The sequence below is a fragment of the Tetrahymena thermophila genome, assembly GCF_000189635.1.
Source record: "Tetrahymena thermophila SB210 genomic scaffold scf_8254688, whole genome shotgun sequence".
Lineage (NCBI taxonomy): Eukaryota > Ciliophora > Oligohymenophorea > Hymenostomatida > Tetrahymenidae > Tetrahymena > Tetrahymena thermophila.
Window position 1 is genome coordinate 459,813 of NW_002476454.1, and position 16,107 is coordinate 475,919.

Genomic DNA, 16,107 nt, shown 5'->3' on the forward strand with positions numbered 1-16,107 from the left:
ATTTACTTATAAGAAGTTATCTCATTTAAGTGGGTTTTAAGATGGTTTTCATAATAAAAAAATTAAAAGATTAAATATTTTAATAAAATTTTTATTTCATTTTCATTACATTTTGAATAAGCTCTATAAAGATAGATGGATATTAGTTTATTTTGGTTTTTTTTTATATTTAGATTTTTTAAAATTTCTATAATAGAGTTGGTATAACTTAACATTTTTTTAATTAAATTTAGCAAAAAAAACAGTAAGAATGTGTTTTTTATTATCAAAGAGAATGGTTTTAATATAAACAGCATTGTAATAGTAAAGAGTTAGAAACAAAATCTATAGTTTTGAAGAAAAAAGCAAATGGATAGGAAATATTTAAAGTCTTTAGCTTTTTTGATTTTAACTTAATTCGATTAAGTGAATAAATAAATAAATGAAATTGTAATTGGATTATCTATTTCAGATAAACAGATGCTTGAAATTTTCAATATATTAAATTAAAAAGCATTCAAATAAAACTTAAAGAAATAAAAAGAAATCAGAATAATATAAAGTGCTCATATAAAAGCTTAGAGAGTAAAGGTTAAAACCTTAGAATTTAAAAAACTAAATTACAAAATCTGAGTAAATTGAAAAGCATTATATTAGCAAGGTTTAGTTTTAAAAAGTGCTATGCATTTTAAATTTATTCGCATTGAAGACGATTCAGTTTTACCAATATGCGGATGTTCCTATCATAGGTATTATGGCACAAAAAATGATTCAATTATTTGGGATCATGATGAAAAAAAAAAGAGCTGTATTAATTAAATGGATAAAAGAATATTCTGGTTTGATAGTACAAATAATTTAAGAAGTGGGAGAAGTAGCATCATAATTCCATAGTAGAGTTAAACTGCATTTGACTCCAGGAGTATGAATAGGTTATCCTTAACTCATTTTGGCACAGATCATTTAAAATACTAAAAGTAGTAAGCTTTATTAATAACTAAATAGTTAAAGTTTAAAATATTAATAAATTATTTTAACAGGTAAAATTGCTCTCAATTTGATTATTTGCAGGAAATAACAGATATATAGGAAGATAGTTATATTAAGATGTCTGCACCATCATTAGTCAATATTGAAGGAGACTAAGATACTGAAACTAGTTCAATAAAAAAAATTAGGTTTTAAAATAGTATAATTAAAAAGGCAAGATTAAGATCGTATAGTTTAAGTGATGATCTTTAAAGGGATTTTTTTACTACTTAAGATTCATTAAATTTTGGTAGAATGTTTAAAGATCTGTGCTAGCAGTCAAAAGAGAATATTAAAAATCTAATACCTTTGATCTATAGGCAATATATAGCAAAGAAGAGCTAACAGACCATAGTAATATTTAATTATTTAATTGTTAATCCAAAATATAGATGATCTTAAATATTTGTAGCGCAATATTAGCAAATAAATGCAATAAAGCATGCTAAAATACTTAATAATTCCCTTTATTTAATTTGACTTTCGATTTTAAACTACCTGCAATTAAAATATTTATTTGAAAATAAAAGCGTTTAATGTTGGAAGATCTCTTGAATATTTGTATGAATTACTATCATACTCCACACACTAAAATTCTGAATTATACTTAGAGTCAAATGGCAGAAGGTTTTTGCATTTGTTTTATTTTAAATAAATTTTAAGAATTTGTAAATGGAATTTATAGAAGCTAAAAGCTGATGTTTCTTTTTGTTGAAATATATATTTTTTTAGTTTAAGAAAAGAATTAGGATAAAAATTATTTTAAAATTAATAAACAGATTTATTTTAGATTGAGAATTAAATAATGCAAGAAATAATGGAAAAACCTGCAACAGAGTTAAGCACTAGTAAATTAAATACTAATCTTATGAAATCACATACAGAAATAGATAATACAATAAGAAATAGAATTAATAGTAGCAAATACTCTTTTGATAAATCATCTTTTTAAGATTTAGCTGTGAAGCAAGTTGAGTAAATACATTTTATTACAAAAATAAAAAACTTTTTATTTTCTATCTTGGTTGATTGAAATTAGTAGAACTATTTTTAATTATTCTACTTTAAAGCTCTCTTTTTATTAGCACAGCTTTTCATCAAATTATTTTCAAATATTGAATAGGTTCTTAATAGATATAATAAATCTCTTACGATTCTCAATTGCTAAACTGATATACTTTTATCAGATGTATGTCTTGATCAGTAATTAAAATTAATTTTATAATTTAAAAAAAAAAACTAAATATTTTTCAATTTCATATAAAAGCAAGAGAAGAATTTTCAGAAGAAGATACGATTGAGATTAAACAAGTAGAAAAAAAAGTAGGTACGTTAGAAGCAAATAAATTAATAAACAAAAGAAAATAAATTAGATAAAATCCAGAATATACAGATAATCTAATGAAAATAGATGAATTTGTGTTTGATGGTTTCATAAAATAGGATATTTTATTAAAAGAAAAGAAAATACTAAGACAATTTTTTAAAAAAAGAATTGTCATGTGGATTTAAGATTACACTTAAAAGTTATAAGAAATATAAATAAACGAATCTGAGATGATTACTTGTAGAATTTGTGATAAAGCATTTGATGTTCATATTATTAATGAACATACTGAAAATTGCTAAAAAATGGCAGAAATAAGAAAACAAATCATAGAATTAGATATTAATTTAAAATAAATAAGTGAAGAGGCTTATAAGGTTTAATAAAAATATAATACCTAAAAATATTTATAAAAGTAATTTACTGTTTTCTTTCTTTCTTTCTTTATTTATTTATTTTCCTATTCCTTACTTATTTAGCTTATTCCTTAGGGTTAAATTAACTCAAACCTGTGGTTTTAACAGTAATTTATTAAAATTTAATAGAAATAAAAGAAGAGGAACAGGAATTTTTCACATTAGAAAATATCAATAAGAAACAAGTGATGATGGAAAATCAAGTGATAATACTAAAAAAAACACTGGATAAATTCCAAAAAATTTTTAATCACTTGTAAATTCTAAAAAATATAAGCGCTGCAGTTCATTAAATTCTGAATAGATGCTAAATTTCAAAAATAAAATTCAGTCAGAAGAAAGTATTAACTATTCATTAGACTCACCTTCTCTTACTAATACAAATAATTTAATAACTATTAATTCTCTTAAAGATGTAGGCATATATTCTTTTTAATAAGGTAATTTAATTATCAAATTTAAAAGAAATTAGTAAGTTTTTTATGTAATAAATTTAAGGAAAAAGTGCTGCTCTAATTGAAAACCAAAGAGAAAGATAAGCTAGTTTTTAAAGTAAAAAATATCCTCGTTTATAGGATAAGGAATGTATACATAATAGCGATAGATGTTTTTAATAAACAAAAAAAAGCAATGATTTTGACTCTTCTGAAGAAGAATAGTCAAAGAAATTTAAATATAAAGACCATAGCTATGAAGACTTAGAACGGAGATTTGATGAACACTTAAATAATATCAATTTAATGAATAAAAATAATGACAATAGGACCCCAAGAAGCTTAATTGATAATCAATTCTAAAATTTTGATGTAGATGAAGATGATGCTGATTTTTAAATCAGTTAAGTCATTCAAAAAAGGAAATAGCAAAATGAAATCGAGAAAATAGATACAAAAAAAAAAAATATTTTTGAAATGAAATATTTACAACTACCTGAAGTTATTGAAGAATCAAACGTTTTGAGTTCTAAATTTTAATCATCTGTTGGGATTAACCCATAAAATACATAAAATAGCAATAGTACTGGTATTTAAGGACTAAGCATTGAAAAAGTAGAAAGCAATTATCAAATTAATCTTATTTAAAATAAAGTACAAAACCTATAAAGTAGCACTTCTGTCAATCCTAATAATTTATTAAATTAATTAAATAGCTAAGGATTATTGGGAGTTTAGAGTAGTAATGGCTCGAATAAAAATAGTAATAAGACTATTTAAATCTAAATAAATACTGGTTCTTCTGACGATTGTAGTTTAAAATATATTCAAAACTAAAGCAGTTAATTTGTAAATGGTCAAGAATAGAACGATGATAAAATAAATTATTAAAATTCAAATAAATATGTTGAAACTGTTTAAATACCAACTTCAAATACTATTATAAAGGACTATAATGAAAATGGCTTACCAAGGATAGATGAGGCGATAAAAGAAGACTCAAAATTTACCACAATATTAGAGGTAGATAGCAGATTTGAATCAAGATAGAATAGTATGACTTATAACAGTTAAACTAAGAACTTTAATAGCAATTAAAACTCTGTAAATATTCTTCATTTAGATAATATTATAGGAGGAGATTCAAGATAGATAAATAGTTCTTCTGAAAGTGCAGATGATTATTAAAATATATAACATATTAAGATCCATGAAGAGGATAGTCTATCTAATGATACTAATGAGAATAGAAATTAAGTTAATGAAGTAAATTTAAATTCAATAAAAAAACTCAGAGATAGTGTTACACAATCTCCAAAAAGCCTAAAAAATGAAAAACTGGCTCCAGACTCTATGAATGTAGAAAGTTTTTCTCAGGAAATAATAAAAAAGAAATAAAGTTCAACTTAGATTGAACCAATACGTATCTCAAATGAGCTAGATATAATATCAGAAGATCCTTTTGAAAAATCTCCTAATCTTAAAAAAAGAATCACAGATAGTGCTAATAGAGCAAATGAAAAATGTTAAAAAAAGGGGAAATAATCAGGTAGTAGCTTAATGTAAGAAGAATAAGAAGTCTAAGAACAAGATATTAACAATCAAGATTCACAGAATATTACTCAACGCAATAAGCTAAGCATTGATAAAAATACTTCAGACTCAAAAAATAAATCAAACAAAGAGTTATTACCTCCTCCTAAAAAAATTTAAAGAAAAATATCTGATTTAATAGAGGGGCTTTATGATACATATTCAGAAAAAAATCTTGATTTGATTTCTAACAATATAGCAAATGTTCAACCTTAAAGCAATAAATCAGCTCAAGGTGGATCTGTCAATTTTAAATCAGATTTTTTTGGTATAGGCCATACCACAACAAGCAATACAAACTTCACTCCTACAAATTAAGTTGGTCAAGTTGTTTTCATTAATAGTGATGATTAATAGCTGAATATATCTCCATAAAACTATCAAGTTCCAGTATTAATTTAAAATAATTTAAGCACAAGTGAAGATTAATTATTTGGTATAAAACTCAAGATTCAGGAGTCTTAAAGTGATTTTTAATAGCAGCAACAATAATAATAAACAGGAGGTTTTTTTTAAAATAGGCTGGTATCAAAATCTCCTCTAAATGGATCTTTGTTGATTGGAAGACCTAATTATTCTCCTCTAAACGCTATTCTTAAGAGTGAAGAATTGACTACTCCTCCAAAAGATAATGGGCCTCATTTTTTTATTTTTAACCAAAATAGAGCAACTCCTAAGCAAATAAGCTTAACTTCTTCTTAAAATAACAATGTTTTGCCAGCATTGATTCAATAGAGTTCAGGTTCTTAAACTTATTCAAACGGATAAATTAATGCTAATATAAATAACAATCCTATCAATACTAGTAATAGCAATATGTCTATATCAGGTGGCTAAGATTAGCTCGCAAGTCCTTTCTTATTTCATAACTTGAAGCCAGACATAATAGATGATTCTGATATTCTATTAAATAGTAAGGAATTAGCTCAAGTAAATGAAATGAAGTATTTAAATTAGTAATAAGTTCTTTTGAATCTTTACAAATAACAATAATAATTTGATTATACCAATCTGAAATAACAAATTTAAAATTTTGATGCCAACTCTTAGACAAAAATATTAGATGAAAGAGATAAATAATTTGATGTTGATTTGTTAAATTTAGTGGAAAGTTAAGAAGCTACTACAGAATAGCATCCTAAATTTGAAAATATTCGAGGAGACATTTTCTTAGATGAGATAAAAAAATAAAAATTAGAAGAAAAATTAAATTTATTATACTCTAAGTAAGTTTAGGAAGAGGATAACGAAGAAGGATCATGCATATTCCCAACTCAGTATGCCATGGGTTCATACAGAAAATCAATGTGTAGCGATTAGCAAAATCAATCTCGATAAATGAATAATAGTGGAATAAGATAGAAGCAGTAGTCATTTGGTTAGCCACCATCAAATAAAGGGAGCATATCTAAAGTTCAGTAATAAGAAAGTTAGAGTAATAACCAAGTTAAATAAAATTATTCACCTGATGAAGTTATTCTAGCATCTCCTACATCATCTTCAAAAACCTCTAGTCTATAATCAATAAAGTACTCAGATGCTTCATCAATGCTTTAATCTTCAAATTAGTCTCCAAGTTCTTCTAAAAAAAAAAAGTAATCGGAAGGAGATAATTAGTTTTCTTTAAATTAAAAAATCTTAAAAAGATCTTCAAATAAGAGCTAACTAGATTAATTAGATTAACTAAGCAGCACAAGTAAAGAGAGTTATGATGTTGTATAACGTATTTTGGAAGAAGAAAGCAAAGCACTGAAAAGTTTGGAAGCATTAATACCAATTCATAATAGACTTCAACACTTAGAAGAAGAAATGAAAACTGTTTAGTCTTCTCTTTTAGTATCTAGAAGAGGATCTATAGATAAATCTAATTAAGAACGCAGCAGAAGCAATAGTAATTAGAATTAATTTATAAATAACGCCAGCTAATTTAGTATTTCAAAACTCAACGATTTGATGCTTTCTCAAACAGAAGAAGACATTTTAATTCGTTAAAAAAGAGGATCTTTCCAATCATCTAAAGGAGACATTCGAAATTCTTAAGGATCTAGCTAAAATAGTTAATAATAATATCCTTATTCTTCTACCACTACACCTGCTTAAAAGACAAGTAAGTTTGGGTAAATAAAGCGTGCATAAACTATGCTTCCTAATGATTTAGATAACATATCTAGTTTAGACATAAAATAGCCCTAAGAAGATAATGAAAGTTCATAGAATCATGGAAGCAATAAAAATGTCTAAATATTTGTAGGAGTTTCTTCAAAGCTTCTTAAAAACATTAATTCTGCCTTAAATTATATAATTTAATATGGAGAAAAAATATCAAAGAGAGTTGAACTTTTAGAATTAAACAGTAAATAATTTTAATTTTTTTAAACATTATTTTTAATTTTATTTTACTAAAAAACAAATATATAATTAAATAAATAGATGATATAAAAACTTAAACTAGTTTAAAGTACTCTCTTCCAGAAATTATTAGCGAAACAGAAGCAGTGTCGATAGTTAAAAAAATGATAAACTAATTAAATGTAATTTGTAAATTTTTTAAAAAAATTTTAATTCTTCTTAAATAAAAAAAGGAAAGAATAGTGCTTTAAAGAAAAATTTATAAGCTTAAAGATAGTGATTAAAAAATGCTAACTTAATAGGCTAAAGAAGCTAAGAAAAGGAGATCATCTTTATTGAACGAAATAAAGTTTTAGTTTAGAGGATAAAATAGCAATAGTTTAAACACTGATTAATAAACAAGTGGAGAATTCAATCAATATGCTTATCAGATTAACTAAGAATAAAATAGCAATTTAAGTAAAGATGCTCCTTAAATGAAATAATATGAATACAACTCTTTAAATATTCCTTAAAATTCCTTTTAAAATACTAAAATTCCTTAACAAAATTCTTCAAAATAAATTAAAAGAGTTAATTTTGCTAACAATAGGGATAACTTAAATAGTGATTTATCAACTTAAATTGCTTCTGAAAATACATTTGAAAGCATCCCTCCAAATAACGAAAGTACTTTAAACAATAAAGAATCTACATATAAAAAAACACAATTTTATTAAAATTTACTTTAAAATACTAATTAAGATTATAAGTCTGGATCTTATTCAATAAATGATTCTGAGGACAATATTAGCCCAGAATTATAAAATTCTTATAATGGTAATTAAACTTAGAAATCTCGCTTTGTTTAAGGTATGAATTATCTAACTGTGTAAACTGATAGAAAAAATATTAACTATTTTGATGAAATTTAATAAGACTATGAAAATTAAAACAATGATTTGAATCAAAACTTTAACACAGTTATTAATAATAAAGAAATTACAAAGTTAAAATAAATAGAAGCTGATGACGAAGGTTCCCCTAACAGAATAAAACAAAATCCTTCACCAAATAAGAAGAAAATTTTCTAAAATTAACCTGGTTCTGCATTGATTAGGTATGACTAACACAATAAACTTATTAGCTCATACAAAAACCCTCGTATCCCTAGCAACTACCTTAAATCTCCATGTAGATATTAAGTCATGCCTCTTCTCCATGACATTCACTCTTAAAAACCTCTTATAAATAGAAATATGGCCAAGCAAATGTTGAAAAAGAAAACAGAAAAATAAAAAAATTAACTAAATTCTTTTGATTCTTCCTCTTCAAGTGATTACTTTTCTGATTCTTCTGGTAAAATTTTTTTTAAAAGGCTAATAATTTTATTTAAAAATTTAATAAAAATAAGAACGAGACTATCAAAATAAGAAGCAAAATTCGATTTATGATATTGAAAAAAAGTAGAAAAAAAATAAGGTTACTTAAAAGTAAAAAAAAGCAAAGTAAAGCATTCCTGATCTGAGCAATTCAACATAAATAACAGGTTTATCTTATGGAAGCAAATAATAAGGAACTCTTGGTCTAAATCTTACTAGCAAATATTCTAAAATGCAATAGAACTTTAGGGTTGATGATGTTTTAGAATAAGCTATAGAAAAATATAATTAAATAAGAATGTAGAAAGAATTAGAAAAAGATTATATATAGTAAAGCTAATCAGAATCAAGTGATGACGGATTACCTACAATTGTTAAATGTTACTCTGATTCCGATGTAAAGCATTTCAATGCTGATGATATCACATTCACTCAATAGAATATCATGAACCTTGGACTTAAAGATTTTGAGTTTAAAAGACTTCTCGGAGTAGGTGCATTTGGGGCTGTTTGGTTAGTTAATAAGAAAACAACAAAAGATGAATATGCTCTTAAAATTATAGATTGTTCATAATAAGTAAATTCAATTTATCAACATTTAATATTAATTTTAATAAAAAAAATATAGATGGATCGTAACTAATAAGATAACCTGCGTGCAGAAACTAACGTATTTGCAATTTTAACTGGTGATCATGTTGTTAAGGCACTTTATTCATTTTAATATGATAATTATTTATGTTTTGTACTTGATTATATGAGCGGAGGAGATTTCGGTTAAATTCTCAGATGGTATGGCCGTTTGGATGAATCGATAGCAAAGTTCTATCTTGCTGAAATAATACTTGCTATAGAGTACCTACACTCAAAGGGTATTATCCATAGAGATCTTAAACCAGAAAATGTCTTACTAGATAAGAATGGACATATTAAATTAGCAGATTTTGGATTGTCAGAGGTAGGTTTGACAAATAAATTGAATAAAAAAGTTATTGATGAAACTGATCCTGAAGTAAAAAAGCAAAAAATGTATGAATAACTCAGATAAGATTTTGGTATTGAAGGTCTCAAAAACGAAAATTTTATAGTATAACTAAAACAAAATCCAGGTTGTGATCTATAAAATAGTATTAGGCCTGGTGGAATCATGAAAAAAAATAGAGTTGTTGGTACTCCTGATTATATACCTCCAGAAGTAATTAATGGGGAATCTACAAACAACTAATCAATAGATTGGTGGAGTTTAGGAGTCATGGTTTATGAATTTATAGCAGGCATACCGTAAATTAATTTGAAAATTTAGTATATAAGTATTTTAAATTAAATTTAATTGAAATAGACCATTCAATGATGAATCAGTTGAAAAAATATTCAGTAACATAAAGAAGGGTCATATAGAATGGCCAGATGTTGGTAAAATTAAAATATATTCAAATATTTATTTATTTTTAAAAAATTTTATTTATTAAAAGGCTATGGAGAAGATGAAATGACTCCTGAAGCTTAAGATCTGATAAAGAAATTGCTTAATCATGACTATAAGAAACGTCTTGGAGCTAACGGATCTTAAGAAATAAAATAACATAAATTCTTCTAAGGTAAAACTTATTTAATTATCTAAGATTTATAATTAAACTTATAAAAAAGGAATTTAATGGGATAAAATAAAGAAGTAAGAAGCTCCTCTTCTTTCTTATTTAGAGTAAGAGCAATAAGAAGCAGAGCTTGAATCAGAAAAATAAGTAAAAAAATAAGAACAAGAAAAGTAAAAGTTAGAAATAATACTAAAAAGAAATACTTCTGGTAGAAGATAAACTACTCATATACCAGGTATGCCTAATCTATGGAGAGTAGATTTACTTGGAGAAATGAACAGAGAAGAGGCTGAAAAAAGAAAGATAGAGAAAATATAAAAAGAAAATAATGCTAAAGTAAAAGTTTAAAAACTTCAAAAGTTAGCCACTACATTAGAGGAGAGCTAATGTCTTCTCAATGATAATAACTTACTTGATAAATTCTGTATGAACTGATAAAAAAGCATATAACAAACAACCTTATATAATAATAAATTTTGATTGAATAAAAGAATCATTATTTTAAATCTTGGATTACAAGCAACACCTACTTCAATTATTCATCTACTCATCTATCTATCCATTTAATGCATTTTCAATTTAGATTTACAGTATAATAGCACATATAAATTTAATTACCATAAAGAATCGAACAAATAAATAAATAAATAAATAAAATAAATTTTTAGAAAAAAACATTTTTTAAAATACAATCTATTTCATTTTCAAGAAAAAAAGCAAAAAAAAAAACAATATTTTATATTGCAAATATTTTATCTTCTTCAAATTATAACTAAAAACTAACTAACGAATTACTAAATAAATGATTAAATTAAACTTTCCTCACCCACCCATATACACTCAAAAATTCACAAAAATACATACTATATATGTAAAATGTATTAAATTGATATAAATAGCTGTTATATATATAACTAACTCATTCATTAAATTGTGCTACATATTTTATATTATCTTTGTTTTTATATTTTGAATATATTAATCTTTACTTTCTTTTTAAATTTCACTTAATTAATTTATTCCATCATTTAAATATATTTTAATTAAAATCACTTGTTATATCTTATAAAACGAAATAAATAAATAGTTAAAGTGAAAATTTATTTTGTAATCAGAAGATTTTTTAACTGTTGATTTTTTAATTGCCAATCATTTTGAAGCAAAAATTAAAATGTTTTTTACTTAAAATAGAAAACAGGCAATGTACGAAATATATAAATTTAGAGGCTTCTTAAAATGCCTATTAATAAAATATTTATTTTTAATTTTTAGGATCAAGCCCAGAATCTTTGAGAAGGTTCGTGGGGGAACTTAAGTTGTTCCATACAGACCAAAGTACCTTCATCGTGAATGGAGTTGTTAATGGCGGGAAGGTTGAGCAAAGCAGGACCTTATCTAACTCTAGCAAATTTATCGTAGACTGAACCGTGGCAAATGCAGACCTATTTAAATTTAAATATTTTTTTAATATTTTTTTAATAAAGTTATTATAATTTAGGTTAGTATGTATGCTGGATTAACATTTTTACTAATATCAAATTGTTCGCTATTGGGATTTTTATTTTTTATATCAAATAAATGGAATTTTATTAATCAATTTTTACCCTTAAATTAAATTTAATTTAAATATTCAATATCTATCTGATTTTGACAGATTTTTTCATGAATTTTATGATGATATTTTAATTTTAAAAAGTTAATAATTTATATTATGGATTTAAACTTACATAACCCTTATAAGCACCAAGATAAGGAATAGGAATGCAACCCAAGTGAGTGCAGACAGCAGAGACGACGATAACCTTAGTGTTACCAGCATCAGAAAGAATAACTTCTTTATCCTTATCCAAAAGAGTGTTAGAAGGTAATTCATTTTCTTCCTTAACTTCATTACTAGTAAGTCTTCTAATGAAAATGGGAGTACCATTCCAGACTATTTTATATTAAAATTTGTTAAATAAGTTAGTGAGTTAGAATCAAAAACTATTTATTTAGAATATTTTGTTTTTTCTAAAATTTAAAATATTTCTTAATCATTGATTATAAATTTTTTTCAGTTTGAAATTATTCTCTTTTGAAATGATTTTAAGAAAGATTTAAATAAATATAAAGATTTTTCAATTTATTTTCTGTTTATTTTGATTGAAAATCTTAATACATTATGACTTATTAATTGACAACACAATTTTTCAAAAAGCTAGTTATTTTATCCTTTTTATTTTTTAATCTAATGCAATAGCTATTTTATATAAACTTTAAGAAAATATCTTTTCGTATCTTTTTCATATTAGAAAGAAAAATGTGTAAGGCGTTTACCCATTTGCATGACTTCACCAGGAGGGAGAGCACCAATATCAACTTCAGAGTAAGTATCTCTTTCGTATCTCTTCCAACCGTTAAGACGACCGATGACACCCATGGCATAAAGTCTAGCAAAAGAAAGTAAACCACCATAATAGATAGCATTCAAAGTGTAAATCTAGGTTCTTCTGATATCAGTTTCGTGTTCATTGTGGACTCTATAAAAGTTAAAAAATGTTTCTATATTTGATATTTGATTTGCTAAAAATTGATTTTCGCTCTTTTCATTTTTTATATTTCAAGCTAATTATTTAGATTAGAAATATCTCAATTCCAGAAAATATTTCAAAGATTGCTTTTTAAGCTTAATTTCTTTGTTTTTTTTTAGCATTGAAAGCTATGAATGGCTTTTAAATTTCTTGAGAAGATAAATTCATTTCTTGTTTAAAAATTGTACCTATTTTCATCAAACCAGTTATCAATGTTAACCTTGAAATCAATGTGATCACCAAAGTTACCAGGTCTAGATGAGGTAACGAAGAATGTGGGCTTATCTTCGACCAAGTGACCCTTGTGGAGCTTTTTGCTTAATCTTTGATTGTATTCACTCAAAACACCGAAGTTGTAAGCTTAAACTATATTAATAGAAAAATTTCAGTATTTCATTATAAAATTGGAAGGTAATTTAAATCTATTTGTGAATTAGTTAAGAGTATCAAAGAGTTTTCTTATTTCTTTTTTCTTCTTCTTTTCGATGTATGTGTTTGCATGCATATAAAATAAATAAAAGCTATTTTTTGATTAAATACAATCAAAAAGCAAAGAATATATCTAAAGATGTATTTTTTAAGGAAGAAAAATGAACATATGTTCCAAAAAGCACTTATTTAGATATATCACTCCTTTTTTATGCACATAATTTGCTACTGCAAGATACTCTCAATGTTTAATACAAGCTAATTCATTTAATGAGTATTCCTATTTGTAGAATCTTAAGAGATAAGCGTTTAAAGGAAACTTAATCAATTTCTTAATTTCCATTTGGCTTTTTAATTATCTTATTCTCATATCCTAAACTTCCTAAAAAATGCAGCTCAGCTACGCTTTCGATTCTACTAAATACTCTTGTTTTTCTTTTTCCTTTAATCGCTCTTTGTACTTTTGAAAAATCAAGAATTGTACCTTGGTTGAGTTTGTTGCAGCTACGGGTAACGTGAGCAAGGGTTTTGGAAAACATTTTCTTCTTTAAATGCTCTTATGAAAATTTATACAAATTTTTTAATTAATTTTTTTATTTCACTTTTTTTTGTTTTTTCTCTTGTCTTAATTAACAAGTATTCCTTTTATTTTTATTTTTTGTATGTATTTGATTTAATTAATGTACACAATCCTTTTCAATTAAGAATTTTCAACTCGAATAGTTGCATATACCTTCTTTTTCTTTAATATTAAATATTATACTCTTAGTTGTTTGTATGAGTTTTAATAAAGAAATACATAAGATTCACAATCGCCATAATTAATTAATTAAATTATTTATTTATATATTTATTGAAAATGAATATTCTTTCTTAGAAAAGTCAAAAAGATATTAATTTGATTTCTTTTTTCGACTTTTCCTTTTTCTTGATTTTACTCTTAATATGTATCTATTTAGCTATCTATCTATCTATCTTCTGAATTTAAACAATATTTTGATCAACCATATCTTACTTATTATAAAATGGAAGATTATATCATTCACTTACAAATTTAAAATTAATTTTAACTTTTAAAAAGCGTGTCTAAAACACTAAAATAGTACAAATAGCAACCATATTTTTAATTAAAAATGTTTTTTTTAATATTTTAAATAAAATTGAATGAAAAAAAAAATCTTTAAAAATTGTGTTTTATTTATAATTTTGGTAAATTAATGAGAAAGAAGTTAACAAATTTATAAAATTTTTAAACGACTTTTAATTTAAACAAAAACAAATAAATAATAAATTAAAATAGTATTTTAACAAACTCATTTAAATTAAAATGAAACTTATTAATGATTTTTGCAAGTTTTTATCAAATAATATCATCTGCTTCATTGCCTTGCTCCTAATCTTTTGAATTTTAGTTGAGCATATAAACATAATCGTTACCAAATATATCTGGTATCTGTGAGCTATTTTATCTAAATTTTTCAACTGTTATGCAGTATTTTTCATTTGGATTTAGTTGGTTTATAATAGAAGCTCCTATCCAAGGTAAGGTATTTGGTGGATAATTTATTCTTGTAAACGATAAATACTTCTTTAAATATTTTAAATCTTATACTTAGGGGTTGTTTTCTATCTGAAATAATATTTCTTATCTTAATCTTTCATAAAATCCTCTTGTAGATGCTACACCTCCTGATATTATTATATTTTTACTTACTTTAATGGCTACTGAAGGGTCACATTTTTAGAGGGCTTATAAAATAGAATAAGCTATATTTGGTTCATCAGAATCTACATTTCCAAATAAACCTTAACTTAATGATTTAGTAGATGTGTAATAACTTAGTTAAATTTTTTGTTAGTGAATTTAATTTGATTTTTATGATTTTTCAAGCTAAGTCTACTATTCTATCTAGCTTGCAATCAAACTAGTTGGAATTAAGGTTTGCTTAGCCTTTTGTATCATTTCTTCATTGATGCTATATTAATCTTCTTGATTTTTAAGTAAAAGTTTGCAATATTTAAATTTAATATCCTCTAACTGTAAAAAATCTATGTTTTAGAAATTGATATTTGAGTTATCTTTGAGCAAATAATTCTTTAAAAATTTATTTATGAGATAACCTCCGCACTTTGAAGTTATTAGGCAATTCATTAAAGGATATCCTTCATAAATGGGAGTAATTTAAGTGTCATAATATCCACATTCAACTACCAACCCTGATAGTTATCCAGTTATGTAGAGAGGTAAGCTGTTGTTTAAAACAAACTAAATTTTTGTTATTTCATATTTATTAAAGAGGATTGTCCCTAATTTATCATAAAATTCATGAGGAATTAAATGGTTTTTGCATATGTAAATAATTTTGTTAGTTAACTTTTATAAAAGTTCATAATAAAATAAATGATTCAGGAATATATCTATTTTCTCATTTAGATTTTATATATTTTATAAACTGTTTGCTATAAATGTTTCTTGTTCGTATATTTGCTATGTTTCTGATTTTTAAAGTGGTAATTAATTATTTCCTTCTATCTAAGATTCATTAAGTCTTTATTCACCTTCTTCAAAAGCCTAAATGAAGTCTTAAGGCTATTTCTTATTTTTTAATATTGGAATTTTGTCTTTGAATTCTGAAAATAACTCACTAGGAGTTCTTATTATTCTTATAGGTCCATTATCGCCAGTAAAGCCTATCTTCGTATAAGCTATACCTATATCAAATATGATTCCGCTTTTATCGTTTGACCTAATCCTAAATTTATCCATTCACTTATAATGAAAAAGAATTTTTTTATTTATAACTTTAATTTTTTGTTTTATTGATTTAAATGTTTGAATGCTATTATCATTGAAATTAAAATCTGATCATAAATATAAATTTATTTATAGATTTATTCAATAAAAATAATATAATAATATATATATTAATGCAATAATAAAATTAAAATGACATACAACTTTAAATTAAAATTAAAATAATATTTTATTATTAATTAAAAAACAAAAAGAAAATATTTTTTAAAC

General features: G+C 24.4%; 3 protein-coding genes across 3 annotated transcripts; 1 reads left to right on the forward strand and 2 right to left on the reverse strand. All coding sequences in view use genetic code 6, as the record gives it.

The window, feature by feature from the left end:
• Window positions 1-660: 660 nt before the first annotated feature.
• Window positions 661-10,518, forward strand: TTHERM_00295090 (Serine/Threonine kinase domain protein; the record flags this gene model as incomplete). The annotated part of the gene is made up of 15 exons (XM_001013141.3): window positions 661-956; window positions 1,020-1,362; window positions 1,539-1,635; window positions 1,788-1,983; window positions 2,132-2,211; window positions 2,276-2,750; window positions 2,881-3,191; window positions 3,250-7,131; window positions 7,209-7,309; window positions 7,361-8,465; window positions 8,521-9,065; window positions 9,117-9,769; window positions 9,828-9,901; window positions 9,961-10,086; window positions 10,136-10,518. The coding sequence occupies 15 exons, from the start codon at window positions 661-663 to the stop codon at window positions 10,516-10,518; spliced, it is 8,667 nt and encodes a 2,888-aa protein (XP_001013141.2).
• An 839-nt stretch (window positions 10,519-11,357) lies between these two features.
• TTHERM_00295080 (Rieske iron-sulfur protein, ubiquinol-cytochrome C reductase iron-sulfur subunit) lies at window positions 11,358-13,621 on the reverse strand (the record flags this gene model as incomplete). Its single annotated transcript, XM_001013140.3, has 5 exons — window positions 11,358-11,525; window positions 11,811-12,016; window positions 12,400-12,602; window positions 12,842-13,019; window positions 13,567-13,621. 5 exons carry the CDS (start codon window positions 13,619-13,621, stop codon window positions 11,358-11,360), a joined length of 810 nt encoding a protein of 269 aa, XP_001013140.2.
• Window positions 13,622-14,442: 821 nt separating this feature from the next.
• TTHERM_00295070 (actin) lies at window positions 14,443-15,849 on the reverse strand (the record flags this gene model as incomplete). Its single annotated transcript, XM_001013139.2, has 1 exon — window positions 14,443-15,849. The coding sequence occupies one exon, from the start codon at window positions 15,847-15,849 to the stop codon at window positions 14,443-14,445; it is 1,407 nt and encodes a 468-aa protein (XP_001013139.2).
• Window positions 15,850-16,107: the final 258 nt, after the last annotated feature.